Genomic DNA, 21,174 nt, shown 5'->3' on the forward strand with positions numbered 1-21,174 from the left:
GCCTTTTGCATTAAAATTAGGAGATCGATTCAATCTGTGATCAACAGGAGAATCAGATCTTGAGACGAAGAATATAAAATGTTAGGGAATGTGATCTGATAGTACACGATCCCGGGATTATTGGCTTGGGCTGAATTCTGCCCACAGAATCTTCAGCCGACAGGTTGCAGTATACAAGATGGGGGAACAATCATTAGATCTAATATATGGATATTTACATCCAGAGACTGAGTGTATTAATTAGCAAATCTAATGGTGGAAACGTTCACACGTGTATTAATAGACGCTGGCAGATAGCATTTATATGTTGTGTTCGGCTCACATGGTGTCTTCAGTTGAAAGCAATTATCATTCACCAAGACAGGTACCTTTAACCTATAAATAATTTGTTAATCATTTCTCCCCCTGGATGATAATCACGGCGTTGATTACAGATATTCTAGTCTAATCCAGAGATTTTGCGCTTCCATTCTAATTAATCAGACTTTGACATAACCGGTTAAATGAAAAGGAACACAGGACAGTTCCTTCCACCCGTTACGGTAATTACTGCAAATCAGACTCTTTTATATCTTGCCGTTATTAAAATATTAATCGAATAACTCGTAAGGCGGATTTACTAATTGGCTCAAGCAGAGATGTAGTTTCCAAAATGTAGCTCTCCTGCTGTTGCAAAACCTCAACTCCCGGCATGATTGACAGGTGGAGTCTCTAATTGGAGACCACTGATTTAAAAGAATATTAATACCTTTGGGGAAAAAAAATGCTTTTATTAAATGCACATTTTTTTTTTTTGTAATAGCGTTACGTTAAAAATGTTTGGCTTCTACAGCCTATAAGTGTCACTGTACATATCAAACTGCAGAATGAGCTTGTCTCCTAAACTATCATATAAGGTGATTTATGACCCCATATAAATTCAATATTCAGAAAAAAAATATTGGGAAAAGAGATCAATGATGGATTCTCTGGTAACTCACTCTGCAGTTTGCTATGTATAGTGATGCATAGAGGCTGTAGAAACGAAACATTCCAACATTTCAATTAAACTGTATTGATTTATAGCCAAAAAATACACATGTTTAAGCCTCCAATCGTATCAATAGCCTTAAAATTCTTTTGTCACTACCACTCCCAGCATGTTTTGATAGCCCAAAACATTGTTAATAATGTTAATAATCTGTTTTCCAGTGTCCTATATGGCAACAAGATTACAGACCTTCCTAAAGGTGTGTTTAGTGGTCTCCATGCCTTGCAGCTTCTGTAAGTAAGGATTTATCTGTGTTTTCTTTGCATGCATATGATAGATGAGCTCTCGTACATTTTGCACTGTTTTAAAATGCGTAATTAAAGGGAACCTGTCACCCCGTAAATCGCGGGTGAGGTAAGCCCATCGGCATCAGGGGCTTATCTACAGCATTCTGTAATGCTGTAGATAAGCCCCCGATGTTACCTGAAAAAGGAGAAAAAGACGTTAGATTATACTCACCCAGGGGCGATCCCACTGCTGGTCAGGTCGGATGGGCGTCTCTGGTCCGCTGCGGCGCCTCCCATCTTCATTCCAAGACGTCCTCTTCTGATCTTCAGCCACCGCTCCGGCGCAGGTGTACTTTGTCTGCCCTGTTGAGGGCAGAGCAAAGTACTGCAGTGCGCAGGCGCTGGGCCTCTCTGACCTTTCCAGCGCCTGCGCAATGCAGTACTTTGTTCTGCCCTCAATAGGGCAAAGTACGCCTGCGCCGGAGCCGTGGCTGAAGATCAGAAGAGGACGCGGGTGGGCTTACCTCACCCGCGATTTTCGGGGTGACAGGTTCCCTTTAAATGTTTCCGAGGAATAAATCTCAACATTGCATCCGTAAATCAGATCACTCTCAGTCATTCAAGTCAGTGGGTCTGTCAAAAATATTCGGACTGCACTCGTATGACATCTGAGTGTGGTCTGATTTTCATGGACTGACAAAATGGAGACTTTCTTTTCCATGTTTTTCACATCCGAGAAAATTAAATTATGGTACAATCACACTCTGATCAAACCCTAACATAATCATACCAATTTTCTCGGATGAGATCAAATCTATCGTGTGCACCTACCCTCACATTGATATTGGGTGGAGCATGCAGATTTCGTTGCACATTTGCAAATGTGAAATTTATGGAGAAATACGAAAGAAATAAACAGCATTGAAAGCTTATTTATCGCTGCACAGATTTTTTTTACTAAGGATTTGTAAAATCCGATTCTGTTACATTTTAAGTGGCTGCTGATTTTCGATGCGGATTTTACATTACAAATTTTGCAGGAAAGATTTTGACATTGTGGAAATAAAGTCAGTTTCTCAACTAAGCAAGTTGTCAATTGGCCGCTTGCTGATCGCTGGGGATCCAGCAAGACCTAGGCTCTGAGGTTCACTGTATGATTGGTGCGACAGCTTCACATGCCAAAGACCGCACCATCCATGGTTGTCAGAGATAGTTGGGCGCTGTACTCCGCCATCTCCAGCAGCTCTATAGACAATGATTGGTACGCACGTTCAGTTGTCATTCCAATAAATTGGGGTTCGCGGGATCAGGGCGATCCCAGCGATCAGAACCGTTTAGATAAGTGATAAATTGTCAAGTTTGGACAAATTAGTTTTCCAGGATAAAAAATATGGAAATTTTGAAGTATAAAATATTTACACAAAAGTTTTTGACTTAATGGAATATGCTAATGACACTTGGCTCAGACTCTGCTGCGAGTGTGATCCCAGTGTTAGTGATCTGTGCTCCGATCCTCCTGTAATCTGACGATACTTTCTTACAAGGATGGGATCTGTAACATATTAATCTGTCATAAGTATGTGCACACAAGTTGGCAAATGATTGATCTCTAGGAACAGACGTGAAAATGTTTTATAAGGAAGTTGCTGTGGAAATGTCATTGATGAATTAGCTGATTTCTTTGCATTAAAACTTTTTATTTGTAATTTGTATCCGTTTTATTCACTCGTTTCCTTTCATTCTCCTGCCTGCTGAGAGGATGAACGTCCGTCATTCCATGTGTATGTTCTGTGTTCCTGCAGTTCTACATTTCTGATGTTAGATAAGACATATATGAAGAGCGCAGAATGATGATTGATTATCCCGAGCGCCGATCCCGGTTGTGTAAATGACTTTATAAGTTGAAATCAATGCAGTGATAATGTCCGGGCTCGTTACACTTATTCTCGTTATTTTTTTTTTTCCTGCGCTCAGACTTCTGAATGCCAACAAGATTAACTGCATCCGTGCCGACACCTTCCAGGACTTACAGAACCTTTCCCTGCTGTCGCTGTACGACAACAAGATCCAAAGTTTGGCAAAAGGAACTTTCTCCTCCCTCCGCGCCATCCAGACATTGTGAGTACCATTGAATATCTGTGGAAAAGCAATGCTAGCCAGTGCACGCTACGGGGAGCCAATGTGAAGCTGCTTTTACAGAATCACAAGCCGCAGCTGGGTAGACATGTATAAGGGATCTTTATTATCCTCTCTTGGCTGCTTTTTGGCTCCGTTAGTGCAGAATACAACATTTGTACAAGTGTACAGCAACAACAAGTGTACAACAACAAGTGTACAACAACAACAACAAGTTTACAACAACAACAACAACAAGTGTACAACAGCAACAAGTGTACAACAGCAACAAGTGAACAACAAGTGTACAACAACAACAAGTGTACAACAGCAACAAGTGTACAAGTTTACAACAACAACAAGTGTACAACAAGTTTACAACAACAACAAAAAGTGTACAACAGCAACAAGTGAACAACAGCAACAACATTAAGTGTACAACAGCAACAGCAACAAGTGTACAACAACAACAAGTGAACAACAAGTGAACAATCACAAAAACAAGTATACAACAGCAACAACAAGGGAACAACAACAACAAGTGTACAAACAACAACAAGTGTACAACAACAACAAGTGAACAACAAGTGAACAATCACAAAAACAAGTATACAACAGCAACAACAAGGGAACAACAACAAGTGTACAGCAACAACAACAAAAAACAACAAGAAGTGTACAACAACAAGTGTACAACAACAACAACAAGTGAACAACAGCAACAAGTGAACAACAACAAGTGAACAGCAACAACAAGTGAACAACAACGGTAACAACAAGTGTACAGCTACATCAACAACAAGTCAACAACAGCAGCAACAAGTGTACAACAGCAACAACAAGTGTACAGCAACAAGTGAACAACAGCAACAACAACAAGTGTACAACAACAAGTGTACAACAACAAATGTACAACAACAACAAGTGTACAACAAGTGAACAGTAACAACAAGAAGTGTACAACAGCGATAACAAGTGAACAACAACAAGTGTACAACAACAAGTGTACAACAACAGCAACAACAAGTGTACAACAAGAACAAGAAGTGTACAACACTTGTGACTAAAGTTTAGTTACAGCTCCTACCGCTGGTCTAAGACACACCTTCTGTCTCCTTATTGGTTCAGGCTGCTGCTTTTTTCCTCCTCCCTGCAGCCCGGCCTCTTCTGATTGGCTGCTGTATTCAGACAGAGGCCAATCACGTTCTTACCAAGAACTCAACGCTGATTCTTTTTAAAGAAAGGACAGAAATACTTTAAGGTCCAGTTTCCTAAATTACCCGAAAACTGACACATATGTACAGAGGCACCTGAGCCTTTGTAGGGATTAACCTGGAGGGTGACTTTAAAGGGAATCTGTCAGGAACTCTTACCTCCTCCTTTTCCCAACTATTTATAAGATACTGTAGCCCTTTAAAATTAAGACAGTCCATTCCTTTCTGATGTGAACAAGCTGCTGCAGCAGAGCACAGTCACGTTTTGAAGTTCTGTGTGGATCGCATTGGGGCGTGATGATGCACGTCCAGCTCCTCAGCCTCACGCTATAATCCCTGTCTAGCACCGCCCTCCTCGGGTTGATTGACAGGTCATTGCCATGTACCATATACAACAATCTGTCAGTCAACCAGAGGAGGGTGGCATGAAGTCACGAAATGTGAGGCAGAGAAGCTGGAAGTGCATCGTCATACCCCAATGCACTTCCAGACTGAACTATAAACGTGATCTCTCACTGCTGCTGCAGCACCTCTTTGGGATCATATCTGCTTGTATTTTAATTGGCTACACAGTCTTATACATGGTTTTGGGGATAGACATTTCCAACAGGTTCCTGATATGGTGATGTAAGGAGAACGTATGGCTCCACGTGGAGTGACGTACAGGAAGGAGATATGATACAGACTTTGTTATGGCAAGTGCCATTGTGTTTTTTTTTTTTTACTAGTGACGGTATGTTTCTGTTTTGTTGCTTATATTTTTAATGGTATTCGGCTTGTTGGATATTCTCTGCTGTTTTTCTCTGGCCATCCTGCGCTGCCGAACTGTAGTGTAAACGACGGCGAAGGGTAGAAGGTAGATTATGACATTACAGCTAATTCTAACATCATATAGAGAATAAGGGGAGTAATCGTCCCACAACCACAAATTCAATATAAACCCCCCAAAAAAACAGGAATCTGCCAGGACTGAAATACATAGATATGAATAAAAAATGATCAATGATCAAAAGAGAGAATACCGTAACTATCCATCATAACAAACATAGACAATAAAGGTGGGAGAGCCAATAATGGGGAATTTCCCCCGCAAAAATGGAGACAATGCGAAATGATAATAAGGTGGAATCATTGATGAACACATAATTGATCCATTGATAATTGATTGATGAACTAGTACATAGGGTAATGAAGACCTGTTCAGGCGGCTCACCCACCAAACACCCGACCTTTGCTTCTTCAGGAGACGGAGCTCTTCATCAGCTCTACGGATCACTTTTGAAGATGATAAAACCCTTTTGTCACTTGTTGTAAATATGTGATTTTTTTTTAATCTGGTGTAAATGCCACTGTTCTCCTGAATCCTTTGTTGTTTTTCTTTTGATCCAGCGCCTCTCCGTTCCTGAGATACGGCGCCTTCTTTCCTGTATGTAAATCTAGCCTTGTTAGCCAAAAGGGTGGGGTCCTCAATTCATTTCTGTGGGTGTCTTCATGAAGAGGACTACGCCCACTTGGATTAAAAAAAACCCTAGATTTATACAGGGAATAATGGGCCATATCTCACAAAAAGAAAAGAAAAACATCGCCAGATTCACAACGGCGACATTTACACCAGATTAAAAACGCCATATTTTTGGCAAGTGACGGGTCCCCTTTAAATAGCGTATAGGACCAGATCTGCATTTTTGGAGGACCCCATGGGCTACAAAATCTTTTTTGTTGAAAATCTTATATTTTTGAAACCACTATAAAAGTGTGCAAAACACATCACCAACAACCAGATAATTGTACAATAAAGTCAATGACATCCCGGCCCTGCTGGGACTGGGTCGGCAAAGGCCCGCCAGCAACATTAATTCTTGGGGTCTACTGTTCAGCTAGATGTAAACATAACCCCACCCTAGTACACAAATTTACCTTTCCTTCTATGTAATATTAATGTGGTTGGCTTGTTTTCTGAATGATTAGATGATACATTTTTCTGTACATTGTGAATCAAGTGTAATAGCGCTGCTCATCAGCACTTCTTCCCAGGGACGGCCCACCGGAGGATTCTCCTGTGATCCGATCGGCCAGTCCGAGCTTGGTCATGGCCTCTTTGCGTCAGTCCTCACATTGTGTGATTTTTTTTTTTTTTTTTTTTTTTACTTAGGCACTTGGCTCAGAATCCTTTTATCTGTGACTGTAACCTGAAGTGGCTGGCAGACTTCCTAAGAACAAATCCCATAGAGACCAGCGGTGCCAGATGCGCCAGTCCTCGCCGACTCGCCAACAAACGCATCGGGCAAATAAAAAGCAAGAAGTTCAGATGCTCAGGTACGCTCATACTAACTAGTGCTCGCTAAGGGAAAATGTCTCCATAATCTGTTGACTGATGTATCATTTAAAGGGGTTACACAGGATTTAAAAAAAATAAAAAAATCATGGCTGCTTTCTTCCAGGAACAGCGCCACCCCATGGGTGCAGTCTGGTATTGCATCCATTGAATTAATAGAGATGTGGACAGATGGGCAGTTTTGGGACATGTTTTCTAATCCTGTGCAATAAGATTTTATGTAAAACATAAGCTTTATTGTGATCATTTCCTTTTTTGTTTTTTTCTCCACAGCTAAAGAACAATATTTCATTCCAGGTATGTGCGTGTGGATGTTGGATTGTATTCCCCAGAGGATAACAAGGTTGGAATATTTTTAATTAGAACTGTTAGAACTTTGGACCGTATCGAATGTTCCTACCAATTCGAGTGAATCTGCTTGCAACAAATTCCGTGCGATTCACTCTTACTATTAAAATCTACATCTCTACATGTACATATGTGACCTACTATACAGTATCCTGGCTCTATTCTGCACAGACCTGTTATCAGTCGCGCCTATGAGAGCACAAAGCTTAAAATAACTGCACATAAAATCAAGAAGAATCTGGATAATCATTTGCAACATTAGGAAAAAAAGTGGGCAGATTAATAAAAAACAATGCCTGTGTGACTCCAGAGGGGGGCGCTGTTAGTTTATGCATTTTGCGTGTGTTTCTTTATATCTTAGAACTACTTCAAAAAGTTTTTGCATAAATTAGTAATGCAAAATATATTCAAGACTATGCATGTATGGAATAAATATAGCAATAGTCCCTCCAAAGCTTTTTTTTTTTTTTTAAAGCTTTTTGTTTTTTTTGTAGGATTGTGGTTTCTTAATATTTGCCTTCCTTAAAGGAGTATTCCCATCTCCAAGATCCTATCCCAATATGTAGTAGGTGTAATAATAATAATATTAGCAAATACCAACAAATAAAAATGTAGTATAGTTCTCCTGATTAGCTATGTCACTCCATATTGCAGTAGCTTCAGTATCCTTGGTTACGACCATGCATATAGTGACAGTTGGTTGTGAGTGGTCATACCCATGGATACCTAAGCTACTGCAATGCCCTGAACATGAGGTAAGTGACATAGCTAATCAGAATAACTATACTGTATTTCTGATTAAAGGTATTTCCTAATATTATTATTATTTCACCTGCTAGATATTGGAATAGGATTTTAAATTATAATAATAATAATAATTTATTTATATAGTGCCAACAGATTCCACAGCACTTTACAACATATCATATAATATTGCAGCAAATAAACATATAAACATCTGTTCATAATAAAGCTGAAAACAATATACACAGGAATAATAATCATCCGCTAATAATAAGGAATATAATACTAGGAATAATCCCACATGAGATCTTATACTTTTTTTGCTTTTTGCTACAGGAACTGAGGATCTACAGCTCAGCAGCGAGTGTAACAGCGATGTCGTGTGTCCGCCCAAGTGCAGATGTGAATCCAACGTGGTGGACTGTTCCAACCTGAAGCTGTCAAAGATCCCCGACCGGATCCCACAGTCTACAGCCGAGCTGTATGTATGAGATCCGTCCCTACTAAAACCTTATGTGCCGTGCCCTATATACAGCGCTGTGCACACAATGGCCACCATGTATTTATTATCCCCTGGCCGGGGGGTGTAACTATAAAAGGGCCCTGGAGACTAGAGGGGCCGCAAAGATCCCTTTGTTCCATGAGACTAGAGGGGTCCCAAAGATCCATTTGTCCCATGAGACTAGAGGGGCCCCAAAGATCCCTTTGTTCCATTAAACTAGAGGGGTCCCAAAGATACCTTTGTTCCATGAGACTAGAGGGATCCCAAAGATCCCTTTGTTCCATGAGACTAGAGGGGTCCCAAAGATCCCTTTGTTCCATGAGACTAAAGGGGTCTCAAAGATCCCTTTGTTCCATGAGACTAGAGGGGCCCCAAAGATCCCTTTGTTCCATGAGACTAGAGGGGTCCCAAAGATCCCTTTGTTCTATGAGACTAGAGGGGTCCCAAAGATCCCATTGTTCCATGAGACTAGAGGGGTCCCAAAGATCCCTTTGTTCCATGAGACTAGAGGGGTCCCAAAGATCCCTTTGTTCCATGAGACTAGAGGGGTCCCAAAGATCCCTTTGTTCCATGAGACTAGAGGGGTCCCAAAGATCCCTTTGTTCTATGAGACTAGAGGGGCCCCAAAGATCCCTTTGTTCCATGAAACTAGAGGGTCCCAAAGATCCCTTTGTTCCATGAGACTAGAGGGGTCCCAAAGATCCCTTTGTTCCATGAGACTAGAGGGGTCCCAAAGATCCCTTTGTTCCATGAGACTAGAGGGGTCCCAAAGATCCCTTTGTTCCATGAGACTAGAGGGGTCCCAAAGATCCCTTTGTTCCATGAGACTAGAGGGGTCCCAAAGATCCCTTTGTTCCATGAGACTAGAGGGGCCCCAAAGATCCCTTTGTTCCATGAGACTAGAGGGGCCCCAAAGATCCCTTTGTTCCATGAGACTAGAGGGGTCCCACAGATCCCTTTGTTCCATGAGACTAGAGGGGCCCCAAAGATCCCTTTGTTCCATGAGACTAGAGGGGCCCCAAAGATCCCTTTGTTCCATGAGACTAGAGGGGTCCCAAAGATCCCTTTGTTCCATGAGACTAGAGGGGTCCCAAAGATCCCTTTGTTCCATGAGACTAGAGGGGTCCCAAAGATCCCTTTGTTCCATGAGACTAGAGGGGTACCAAAGATCCCTTTGTCCTATGAGACTAGAGGGTCCCAAAGATCCCTTTGTTCCATGAGACTAGAGGTGTCCCAAAGATCCCTTTGTCCTATGAGACTAGAGGGGTCCCAAAGATCCCTTTGTTCCATGAGACTAGAGGGTCCCAAAGATCCCTTTGTCCTATGAGACTAGAGGGGCCCCAAAGATCCCTTTGTTCTATGAGACTAGAGGGGTCCCAAAGATCCCATTGTTCCATGAGACTAGAGGGGTCCCAAAGATCCCTTTGTTCCATGAGACTAGAGGGGTCCCAAAGATCCCTTTGTTCCATGAGACTAGAGGGGTCCCAAAGATCCCTTTGTTCCATGAGTCTAGAGGGGTCCCAAAGATCCCTTTGTTCTATGAGACTAGAGGGGCCCCAAAGATCCCTTTGTTCCATGAAACTAGAGGGTCCCAAAGATCCCTTTGTTCCATGAGACTAGAGGGGTCCCAAAGATCCCTTTGTTCCATGAGACTAGAGGGGTCCCAAAGATCCCTTTGTTCCATGAGACTAGAGGGGTCCCAAAGATCCCTTTGTTCCATGAGACTAGAGGGGTCCCAAAGATCCCTTTGTTCCATGAGACTAGAGGGGTCCCAAAGATCCCTTTGTTCCATGAGACTAGAGGGGTCCCAAAGATCCCTTTGTTCCATGAGACTAGAGGGGTCCCAAAGATCCCTTTGTTCCATGAGACTAGAGGGGTCCCAAAGATCCCTTTGTTCCATGAGACTAGAGGGGTCCCAAAGATCCCTTTGTTCCATGAGACTAGAGGGGTCCCAAAGATCCCTTTGTTCCATGAGACTAGAGGGGTCCCAAAGATCCCTTTGTTCCATGAGACTAGAGGGGTACCAAAGATCCCTTTGTTCCATGAGACTAGAGGGGTCCCAAAGATCCCTTTGTTCCATGAGACTAGAGGGGCCCCAAAGATCCCTTTGTTCCATGAGACTAGAGGGGCCCCAAAGATCCCTTTGTTCCATTGGAAATGACTATTACTATTAAAGACCTATTTGGGGGCCCTGTTTGGGATTTTGCATCAGGGCCCCCAAGCTTCACATGACGCCACTCCATATTTATTATCTTATATGCCGCCATTCCATTTTATGTTCCATTTTTCTACATTTTCAGGCGCTTGAACAACAATGAGATCGCCACTTTAGAAGCTACCGGATTATTCAGGAAACTCCCACATCTGAAGAAAATGTAAGTGCCCATCGGCGCTGGTTGGTCAGCGCTAAACCCCGTGATCAGTTATTGAGATCTATTCCGTGCACCACTCCACCGTTCGTGTAATTGGTACAACCGTCCACAAGGTCATAAAGGTGCAGTCAAATCCAAAAATCCAAGGCACCGAAGATCCCTCTACACATAAGAGAAAACAACGTTTCAGCCAGGCTGGACCTTTATCAACCCATTAAAAGGTATACACCAGGATAAAGGTCCCGCTGCTTGGTTTTTCTCTTGTGTGTACACTTGGATCAATACATTTTTGGTGAAGGAGGGTCTGCAGCACCTTGGATTTGATTAAGTTACGTCATCGACATGCACCGGAAGAGTTTTCCAAATCGTCCATTATTATGGCACCTGCTAAAGCTTGGTGCTAATTTTGTGCAACAGGAAATTTACAAAACGTATTTTAGGGACCTGTTAAGTTTTGAAGTGACTTTGGAGGGGGTCCTATATATTGGAAACCCCCCAAAAGTGATACCATTATAAAAACGGCGCCCCTCAATGTATTCAGAACCGCTTTCAGGTAGTTTATTAACCTTTCAGGTGCTTTTCAGGAAGTAATGGAAAGTGGCATGGTGGGAAAGAAAAACGTCTTAGCTCTTTAGGGTATGTTCACATGGGATAAATTTGCTGAGAAATTTCTGCAAATTTGCAGCTGGAGAAATGTGCCGATATTTGCTGCAGTTTCCAACTTCAAGCTTTTCCATTGCAATGGGTGAAATCCATAGGGAAAATCCACAGGATAAATTGAATGATGTCGGATCTCCAGCGCCGGACAATTTCATAAGATCTCTTACAATATGTTGGTGCTGGAGAAATCTTCTGCAATTAAATCCCATGTGAAAATCCTCCGAGTCTTAATATTCTGGGCAATTAAAACTCCTGTTTGTAGATTCTCTGAAAATCTATTGTAAGGGCAAATGTTGATTTCGGACTGCTGATTGCATTGTTCTCCCTGACCAACGTTTCAGCCGGCGGCTTTCTCATAGAGCATGCAGGAGCGCCCGGCCGAGTGAGCACGTTCCGGTGTACGGGGCAGACGGCTGAACAATAGGCTGAAGCATCGTTCGGCCGACAGCCATCGAATTTGTACTTAGCAAATTAACATCTAACGTTGCATTTCCAACAGCAATTTGAGCAACAACAAGATCTCGGAAATTGAGGACGGCGCATTCGAGGGATCGGCATCGGTGAGCGAGCTCCATCTGACCGCTAATCACCTGGAGTCTGTGCGGAGCGGCATGTTCCGGGGTCTGGAAGGCCTTCGTACGTTGTAAGTAGAGACCTTTCTTTTATATTGCCCTATTTATGCCTGTACATGGAAATTATCCTTAAAAAAAAATGGCATCCCAATATGGGCGAACAGGTCGGCATTACGCGGCCTGAAAGGCGTAATCCATGATCGTTTATGGCACGTATATACCATCACTTACTGATCGCTCGGGGGTTTATCCTGCACAGCAACATCCTTAACACTCAAGATTGTTGGACTCACAAAACTCGCCAAGAATACCCCTTTAAATAATATTAACCCCTTGCCAACCCATGGTATACGGAACGGGCTGATGAGCAGAACCGACTGCACGCAGGACAGGCCTGTATCAGACATCGGCATTTGCCTGCAATCTGGTTGGGCGTCCCGTTGGGCACCTATCTTCTTGGTGCACTCTCGGGGTGCCGTTGGGTTGCCTTCTGAAGGCCTCAGCCATCGCCATTTTTGGGTTCTTGAGTCCCAGCCGGGCTTCATAGGAGACCATGATTTTCACTTTATACTTCAATGCTGTATTATTGCAGTATATAGTACGAGTGATCAAACAATCACAGGTTCCTAATGGGACTAAAGCAAAAAAAAATATTTCTAAAATCATGGTTACCAGTAGAGATGAGCGGATCACTTCACAGGACTCCAGGTCCAGGTCAGTGGTACGTGGCGACAGCAGACCCTCGAATCTCTTTCCTTCCAGCATTCCCGGGGCGGCATTTGATTTTTTTATTGCAGTCGTAACGTCATCTATGTGACATGACAACACAGAAGACATCGCTCCAGCTCAGGCGGATCGAAACCACGCCAGAAGGTAAGAGATTCCCGTGCTTCGCGTCCAGACGACAGGTACCACTGACCTGGACCGGAGTCCCATGCATCGATCCTCTCATCTCTATTCACCAGGTCATTTTCGCAATGAACGCCGTCAAAATAATTCCAAGAAAAAAAACGGAGTCGGAATTGGAATAATTCATCATTTTTGCCGTGTTTGGATTTCTTCTCCCCCATTTTTCAATACTTTATATGTCAAATGAACGGACCGTGAAAAAAAAAAAAGAGTTGGAAATAGCTATGTTGATGGAAAAGTGGCCAAAAAGTATCATAGAATAGATCCATATTGTAGGAATGTAGCGGAATCCGCAGGGAAGGAAGCGTATAATGTCTCCCTGTCTTCATCTATATTCCGTGACGCTCATGTTTGTGCTCTGGATTTGTGTCTTCTAGGATGCTGAGGAATAACAAGGTGAGCTGCGTCCACAACGACAGCTTCACCGGACTCCGCAACGTCCGGCTCCTGTCCCTGTACGATAACCAGATCAGCACCATCACCCCCGGGGCGTTCGACACCCTGCAGTCTCTCTCCACCTTGTGAGTATGTCCAGAGGCGAAGCTTCAAGCTCCAGGGCCCCAGTCCGAAAATCTCCAATAGGGGCCGCAATTATCACTGGTCGTTACAAGCATTTATCTGTTATGCGCCAAAGAGAACTTTTGGGTCCCTGTAGACTCCAGACAACTTCCCCTGCACTCACTATCGTTAAGCCCTTGACATGTATTTAGTTTGTTATCCTACATTTTTGTGCATTTGTTCTCCAGTTGGAGCGACTTTATGATTTTTCAATAGAAAAAGCGACTTTTTGCACTAACCGGTTAAAGGGATTATCAGGGACTATCTTAGTTTTTTGTAAAAAAAAAATAACAGGCAGGTAGTTGCCAACAGAGCAGCTCTTCTTCTTCTTCTTCTTCTTCCGTTCTGCTTTTTTGACAGGGCATGACTGTTGATGTCATGCTGATTGACAGCCGGCTCCCTGCAGTTAGGCAGCGGGGAGCTGGCTGTCAATCAGCATGACAGGGCAGAACGGAAGAGAAGCCGCTGCTCTGTTGACGTGACGCTGAATTGCGGACTGTGACCTCTCTGTGCCGGCAGAGGTCGGCACACCAGGCACAAGAGGCGTATACCTGCCTGTTAGTTCTTAGCCCCATAGTAAAAATGAATATAGTCCTGGATGATCCCTTTTAAGATAAAATAAAGAGCATTTTTTTATTTTGCAAAAAAATTTGTGCAAATTTTGTGCAAAAAAAAAAAAAAGGTCGTCGAATGCCAGAAAACCTTAAAAGGAAAAAAAAACGCGCGAATGATGAATCGGGTCCACTCTGCCTAGGTGCTGGGCTCATAATGAGGGTCATGGGGACATGGGTCCAGGTGACAGAGCATAGATCCTACAATTTACTGACAACTGACAGCTTCGCTCCCGCTCGGTTGGTGCTGCAGTCACTGAGGCTTATCTGTATGTGTGGCTGCTACTAAAATAATGGAAAAAGTTGCATATTGCAATTCTGCCCATTAGATGGCGCTGTAGAGTTTTATCTCCCATCTGGGAAGTTGCATTTCTGGGAATATTGGGTTATTTGTGCAGTTATAATAAATCACAAATCCTAATAGTCAGTAAAGATCTCCTCTTCTGGCCTGTGTGATGGCAGCAGCGTCGTCCTGGGGCGTCAGCGCTCGCTGGACCTGACGTCATCTCCAGCCTCAGTTTCTGCAAGTTATAAGAAGAACTCCTCTCTTCTGCATTCACTATTTTAGATTTTTAATCAGATGCATGAATTTTGGGTCAAAAATCACTTTTTCAATTTGGTTTTCTTAAAAAAATATTACACCGTTTTGCTTTCGATGGCTCTTTGTTTCTCTGCCATTGAACGAGTAAACTGAGAATCTGTCAGTGAGCTGTGATGTGGAGTTTGTAACTCTTTTATCGGCTTTTCTTCCCACTGCTGATCGATAAGTCACTTTTCATGGCGGTCATAAACCAGTATCAGAAAAAAAATAGCTAAAAACCAACTCAGAACAAGCTCACTGCTAGATCCTCAGCTAACTCCTTCTCTAGCCAGTAATGTGCAAGGAGACAAAGAGGCTATAAAAGACAAACGGTGCAACAGTTTTAATGAAACCCAATTGCAAAAATTATTTTTAGCCCCAAAAATATGTATTTAAAAAAAAATCCCTTTTGGCATCCACATCCATTGATTCTATACCCTCGCAGGTTACTTCCTGCAATTTAATGTCCAGTCACTGTATACTGTGGATAGGAGTGATTTCAGCTCTGGCGTTACCTGAAGACACGTTGTTGACACTTTCTAGGTGTCATTTGTGGACTTTATTAGGTCCGAATGCAACAAAATGACAAATAAATGTGTTTCCGATGTTTTATCGGCGGCTTTATATCTGCGCAGGAACTTGCTGGCTAATCCCTTTAACTGTAACTGCCAGCTGGCCTGGCTCGGAGACTGGCTGAGGAGGAGGAAGATTGTCACGGGAAACCCTCGTTGTCAGAATCCAGACTTCCTGCGGCAGATCCCACTTCAGGATGTGGCCTTCCCCGACTTCAGATGTGAAGAAGGTACCGAGATTTATTGATACTGTCAGCAATCCGCAAGAAAGGGCAAGACAACCGTAACGTCAAATCAAGTTCTTATGTTAAATGTAGTATTTTTTACAATTTTCCACATTACTACGGTAGCTATATTAAAATAGTGCGCAATTTTCACACCAGTCACTAAGTCTAATGCTAGACTCACCCTTCCCGTTCTGTACATCACAGTATATGACACAGGAAAACCATTCACAATAGGTGATGTCACAGCTCACCTCCTCCTCCTGTACAATGACCGATAACACCTCTATATACAGTAGATAACACAGGATCCACCATTCACAATAGGTGATGTCACAGCTCACCTCCTCATAGTAACATAGTAACATAGTTAGTAAGGCCGAAAAAAGACATTTGTCCATCCAGTTCAGCCTATATTCCATCATAATAAATCCCCAGATCTACGTCCTTCTACAGAACCTAATAATTGTATCATACAATATTGTTCTGCTCCAGGAAGACATCCAGGCCTCTCTTGAACCCCTCGACTGAGTTCACCATCACCACCTCCTCCTCCTGTACAATGACTGATAACACCTCTATATACAGTAGATAACACAGGATCCACCATTCACAATAGGTGATGTCACAGCTCACTTCCTCCTCCTGTACAATGACTGATAACACCTTTATATACAGTAGATAACACAGGATCCACCATTCACAATAGGTGATGTCACAGCTCACCTCCTCCTCCTGTACAATGACTGATAACACCTCTATATACAGTAGATAATACAGGATCCACCATTCACAATAGGTGATATCACAGCTCACCTCCTCCTCCTGTATAATGACTGATAACACCTCTATATACAGTAGATAACACAGGATCCACCATGCACAATAGGTGATATCACAGCTCACCTCCTCCTCCTGTATAATGACTGATAACACCTTTATATACAGTAGATCACACAGGATCCACCATTCACAATAGGTTGTCACAGCTCACCTCCTCCTCCTGTACAATGACTGATAACACCTCTATATACAGTAGATAATACAGGATCCACCATTCACAATAGATTTCACAGCTCACCTCCTCCTGTACAATGACTGATAACACCTCTATATACAGTAGATAACACAGGATCCACCATTCACAATAGGTGATGTCACAGCTCACTTCCTCCTCCTGTACAATGACTGATAACACCTTTATATACAGTAGATCACACAGGATCCACCATTCACAATAGGTTGTCACAGCTCACCTCCTCCTCCTGTACAATGACTGATAACACCTCTATATACAGTAGATAATACAGGATCCACCATTCACAATAGGTGATATCACAGCTCACCTCCTCCTCCTGTATAATGACTGATAACACCTCTATATACAGTAGATAACACAGGAGCCACCATTCACAATAGGTGATGTCACAGCTCACTTCCTCCTCCTGTACAATGACTGATAACACCTTTATATACAGTAGATCACACAGGATCCACCATTCACAATAGGTTGTCACAGCTCACCTCCTCCTCCTGTACAATGACTGATAACACCTCTATATACAGTAGATAATACAGGATCCACCATTCACAATAGATTTCACAGCTCACCTCCTCCTGTACAATGACTGATAACACCTCTATATACAGTAGATAATACAGGATCCACCATTCACAATAGGTGATGTCACAGCTCACCTTCTCCTCCTGTACAATGACTGATAACACCTCTATATACAGTAGATTACACAGGATCCACCATTCACAATAGATGATGTCACAGCTCACCTTCTCCTCCTGTATAATGACTGATAACACCTCTATATACAGTAGATTGCACAGGATCCACCATTCACAATAGGTGATGTCACAGCTCACCTCCTCCTCCTGCACAATGGCTGATAACACCTCTATATACAGTAGATAATACGGGATCCACCTTTTCCACCTTCCTTCAGAATGACATTTGCCCTAATTAGAGCATGCTCAGATAACGTTTCTATGTAAATGAATAGGGTCTGAGTCAGTTTATTGCTACTAATGTCTTTGTGCCCAGCAGGGAGCAGGAATCTAATATTAATCCTAGTGACCAGGGTGAAAATTGCAAGATTTTTTAAAATATAAATTTAACATAAAAACCTGATTTAATTAATAGTTCATTTTCTGATGTGACATTCCCTTTAAAGAGACAGCTGAGTATGGAACCTGCTCCATGGGGACAGTGTCCCTCTAGATCAGCTTCTGACCTGGTTCAGGTACAGGGTCGGACTCTACAAACTACCATAGTACAAAGAAGGAGCAATGATCCAATATTATACAAAAAATATTATCAAATTTTATTCCATAATAAAAAACAATTAATGAACAATTATACCAATATGGATTACAATATTATGGGACATGATACAAAGAACTACGGCAGAGCACACTGTTGTGAATTCTGTGGCAGAGCTCCCTCCTGTGGTCACAAGTGGTACTTCGGCTGATTCTCTCTATGAGCTTCCGTTGGTGGAGGAGAGTGGTACTGCGGCTTCTGAGTTTCCTTCCTCAGGTGATGTGGTGAAGTCGTTAGGTGCTGCTCTATTTAACTCCTCCTAGTGCTTTGATCCTGGCCTCCAGTCAATGTTCTAGTATTGGACTTGTTTCCTCCTGGATCGTTCCTGTGGCCTGCTGCTCTGCATAGCTAAGTTCCGCTTTTGTTATTTTGTTTGCTGTTTTTTCTGTCCAGCTTGCATATTTGGTTTTTCTTGTTTGCTGGAAGCTCTGGGACGCAGAGGGTGTACCTCCGTGCCGTTAGACGGTACGGAGGGTCTTTTGCCCCCTTTGCGTGGTTGTTTGTAGGGTTTTGTGTTGACCGCAAAGTTACCTTTCCTATCCTCGCTCTGTTCAGAAAGTCGGGCCTCACTTTGCTAAATCTATTTCATCTCTACGTTTGTCTCTTCATCTTACTCACAGTCATTATATGTGGGGGGCTGCCTTTTCCTTTGGGGTATTTCTCTGAGGCAAGGTAGACTTATTTTCTATCTTCAGGCTAGCTAGTTTCTCAGGCTGTGCCGAGTTGCATAGGGAGCGTTAGGCGCAATCCACGGCTGCCTTTAGTGTGGTTGGAGAGGATTAGGGATTGCGGTCAGCAGAGTTCCCACGTCTCAGAGCTCGTTCTATGTTTTTGGGTTATTGTCAGATCACTGTATGTGCTCTGACTTCTATGTCCATTGTGGTACTGAATTACCTGGTCATAACAGTACTGGAGGCCCAAAGTACTAATGATTCTCAATAGAGGGAAAAAAGAAGTTCTGAGACCATTTTTTTTTCTCTGCACTGTGTTTTGCCTTTTTTTTTCCCCTAGACATTTGGGTGGTTCAGTACACAGGTGTAGCGATGGACATTAAAGGTCTGTCTTCATGTGTGGATCAGCTCACGGCAAGAGTACAAAAGATTCAAGACACTATTGATCAGAAATCTATGTTAGAACCTAGAATACCTATTCCTGATTTGTTTTTTGGAGATAGAACTAAGTTTCTGAGTTTCAAAAATAATTGTAAACTATTTCTGGCTTTGAAACCTCGCTCCTCTGGTGACCCAGTTCAACAAGTTAGGATCATTATTTCTTTTTTACGTGGCGACCCTCAGGACTGGGCATTTTCTCTTGCGCCAGGAGATCCTGCATTATGTAATATTGATGCGTTTTTCCTGGCGCTCGGATTGCTGTACGATGAACCTAATTCGGTGGATCAGGCAGAGAAGAATTTGCTGGCTCTGTGTCAGGATCAGGATGAGATAGAGGTATATTGTCAGAAATTTAGAAAGTGGTCCGTACTCACTCAATGGAATGAAGGTGCGCTCGCAGCTATTTTCAGAAAGGGTCTCTCTGAAGCCCTTAAGGATGTCATGGTGGGATTTCCTATGCCTGCTGGTCTGAATGAATCTATGTCTTTGGCCATTCAGATCGGTCGACGCTTGCGTGAGCGTAAATCTGCGCACCATTTGGCGGTATTATCTGAGCATAAACCTGAGCCTATGCAGTGCGATAGGACTTTGACCAGAGTTGAACGGCAAGAACACAGACGTCAGAATGGGCTGTGTTTCTACTGTGGTGATTCCACTCATGCTATCTCTGATTGTCCTAAGCGCACTAAGCGGTTCGCTAGGTCTGCCACCATTGGTACGGTACAGTAAAAATTTCTTCTGTCCGTTACCTTGATCTGCTCTTTGTCATCTTATTCTGTCATGGCATTTGTGGATTCAGGTGCTGCCCTGAATTTGATGGACTTGGAGTATGCTAAGCGTTGTGGGTTTTTCTTTGAGCCCTTGCAGTGTCCTATTCCATTGAGAGGTATTGATGCTACGCCTTTGGCCAAGAATAAGCCTCAGTACTGGACCCAGCTGACCATGTGCATGGCTCCTGCACATCAGGAAGTTATTCGCTTTCTGGTGTTGCATAATCTGCATGATGTGGTCGTGTTGGGGTTGCCATGGCTACAAGTCCATAATCCAGTATTAGATTGGAAATCCATGTCTGTGTCCAGCTGGGGTTGTCAGGGGGTACATGGTGATGTCCCATTTCTGTCTATTTCGTCATCCACCCCTTCTGAGGTCCCAGAGTTCTTGTCTGATTACCGGGATGTATTTGATGAGCCCAAGTCCGATACCCTACCTCCGCATAGGGATTGTGATTGTGCTATCGATTTGATTCCTGGTGGTAAATTCCCAAAAGGTCAACTGTTTAATTTATCTGTGCCTGAGCACGCCGCTATGCGGAGTTACGTGAAGGAGTCCTTGGAGAAGGGGCATGTTCGCCCGTCATCGTCACCATTAGGAGCGGGGTTCTTTTTTGTGGCCAAGAAGGATGGTTCGCTGAGACCTTGTATAGATTACCGCCTTCTAAATAAGATCACGGTTAAATTTCAGTACCCCTTGCCGCTGTTATCTGATTTGTTTGCTCGGATTAAGGGGGCTAGTTGGTTCACCAAGATAGATCTTCGTGGTGCGTATAATCTTGTGCGTATTAAGCGAGGCGATGAATGGAAAACTGCATTTAATACGCCCGAGGGCCATTTTGAGTACCTAGTAATGCCATTCGGACTTGCCAATGCTCCATCAGTGTTTCAGTCCTTTATGCATGACATCTTCCGAGAGTAGCTGGATAAATTCCTGATTGTATACTTGGATGATATTTTGATCTTCTCGGATGATTGGGAGTCTCATGTGAAGCAGGTCAGAACGGTGTTTCAGGTCCTGCGTGCTAACTCTGTTTGTGAAGGGATCAAAGTGTCTCTTTGGTGTGCAGAAGGTTTCATTTTTGGGGTTCATTTTTTCCCCTTCTACTATCAAGATGGACCCTGTTAAGGTCCAAGCCATCCATGATTGGACTCAGCCGACATCTCTGAAAAGTCTGCAAAAGTTCCTGGGCTTTGCTAATTTTTATCGTCGCTTCATCTGCAATTTTTCTAGTATTGCTAAACCATTGACCGATTTGACCAAGAAGGGTGCTGATGTGGTCAATTGGTCTTCTGCTGCTGTGGAAGCTTTTCAGGAGTTGAAGCGTCGTTTTTCTTCTGCCCCTGTGTTGTCAACCAGATGTTTCGCTTCCATTCCAGGTCG

The 21,174-nt window shown here is 43.0% G+C and overlaps 1 protein-coding gene across 1 annotated transcript in view; it reads left to right on the forward strand.

Moving 5' to 3' along the window:
* The window catches only part of SLIT1 (slit guidance ligand 1), a 364,458-nt gene that overhangs the window by 276,030 nt on the left and 67,254 nt on the right, over positions 1-21,174 (forward strand). The window contains exons 12-20 of the mRNA XM_069754045.1: positions 1,192-1,263; positions 3,232-3,375; positions 6,739-6,902; positions 7,195-7,218; positions 8,350-8,494; positions 10,816-10,890; positions 12,047-12,190; positions 13,406-13,549; positions 15,413-15,579. Coding sequence (XP_069610146.1) covers positions 1,192-1,263; positions 3,232-3,375; positions 6,739-6,902; positions 7,195-7,218; positions 8,350-8,494; positions 10,816-10,890; positions 12,047-12,190; positions 13,406-13,549; positions 15,413-15,579 — 1,079 coding nt within the window. The remainder of the gene's footprint in view (positions 1-1,191; positions 1,264-3,231; positions 3,376-6,738; positions 6,903-7,194; positions 7,219-8,349; positions 8,495-10,815; positions 10,891-12,046; positions 12,191-13,405; positions 13,550-15,412; positions 15,580-21,174) is intronic.

This window comes from Ranitomeya imitator, chromosome 2, assembly GCF_032444005.1.
Source record: "Ranitomeya imitator isolate aRanImi1 chromosome 2, aRanImi1.pri, whole genome shotgun sequence".
NCBI lineage: Eukaryota > Metazoa > Chordata > Amphibia > Anura > Dendrobatidae > Ranitomeya > Ranitomeya imitator.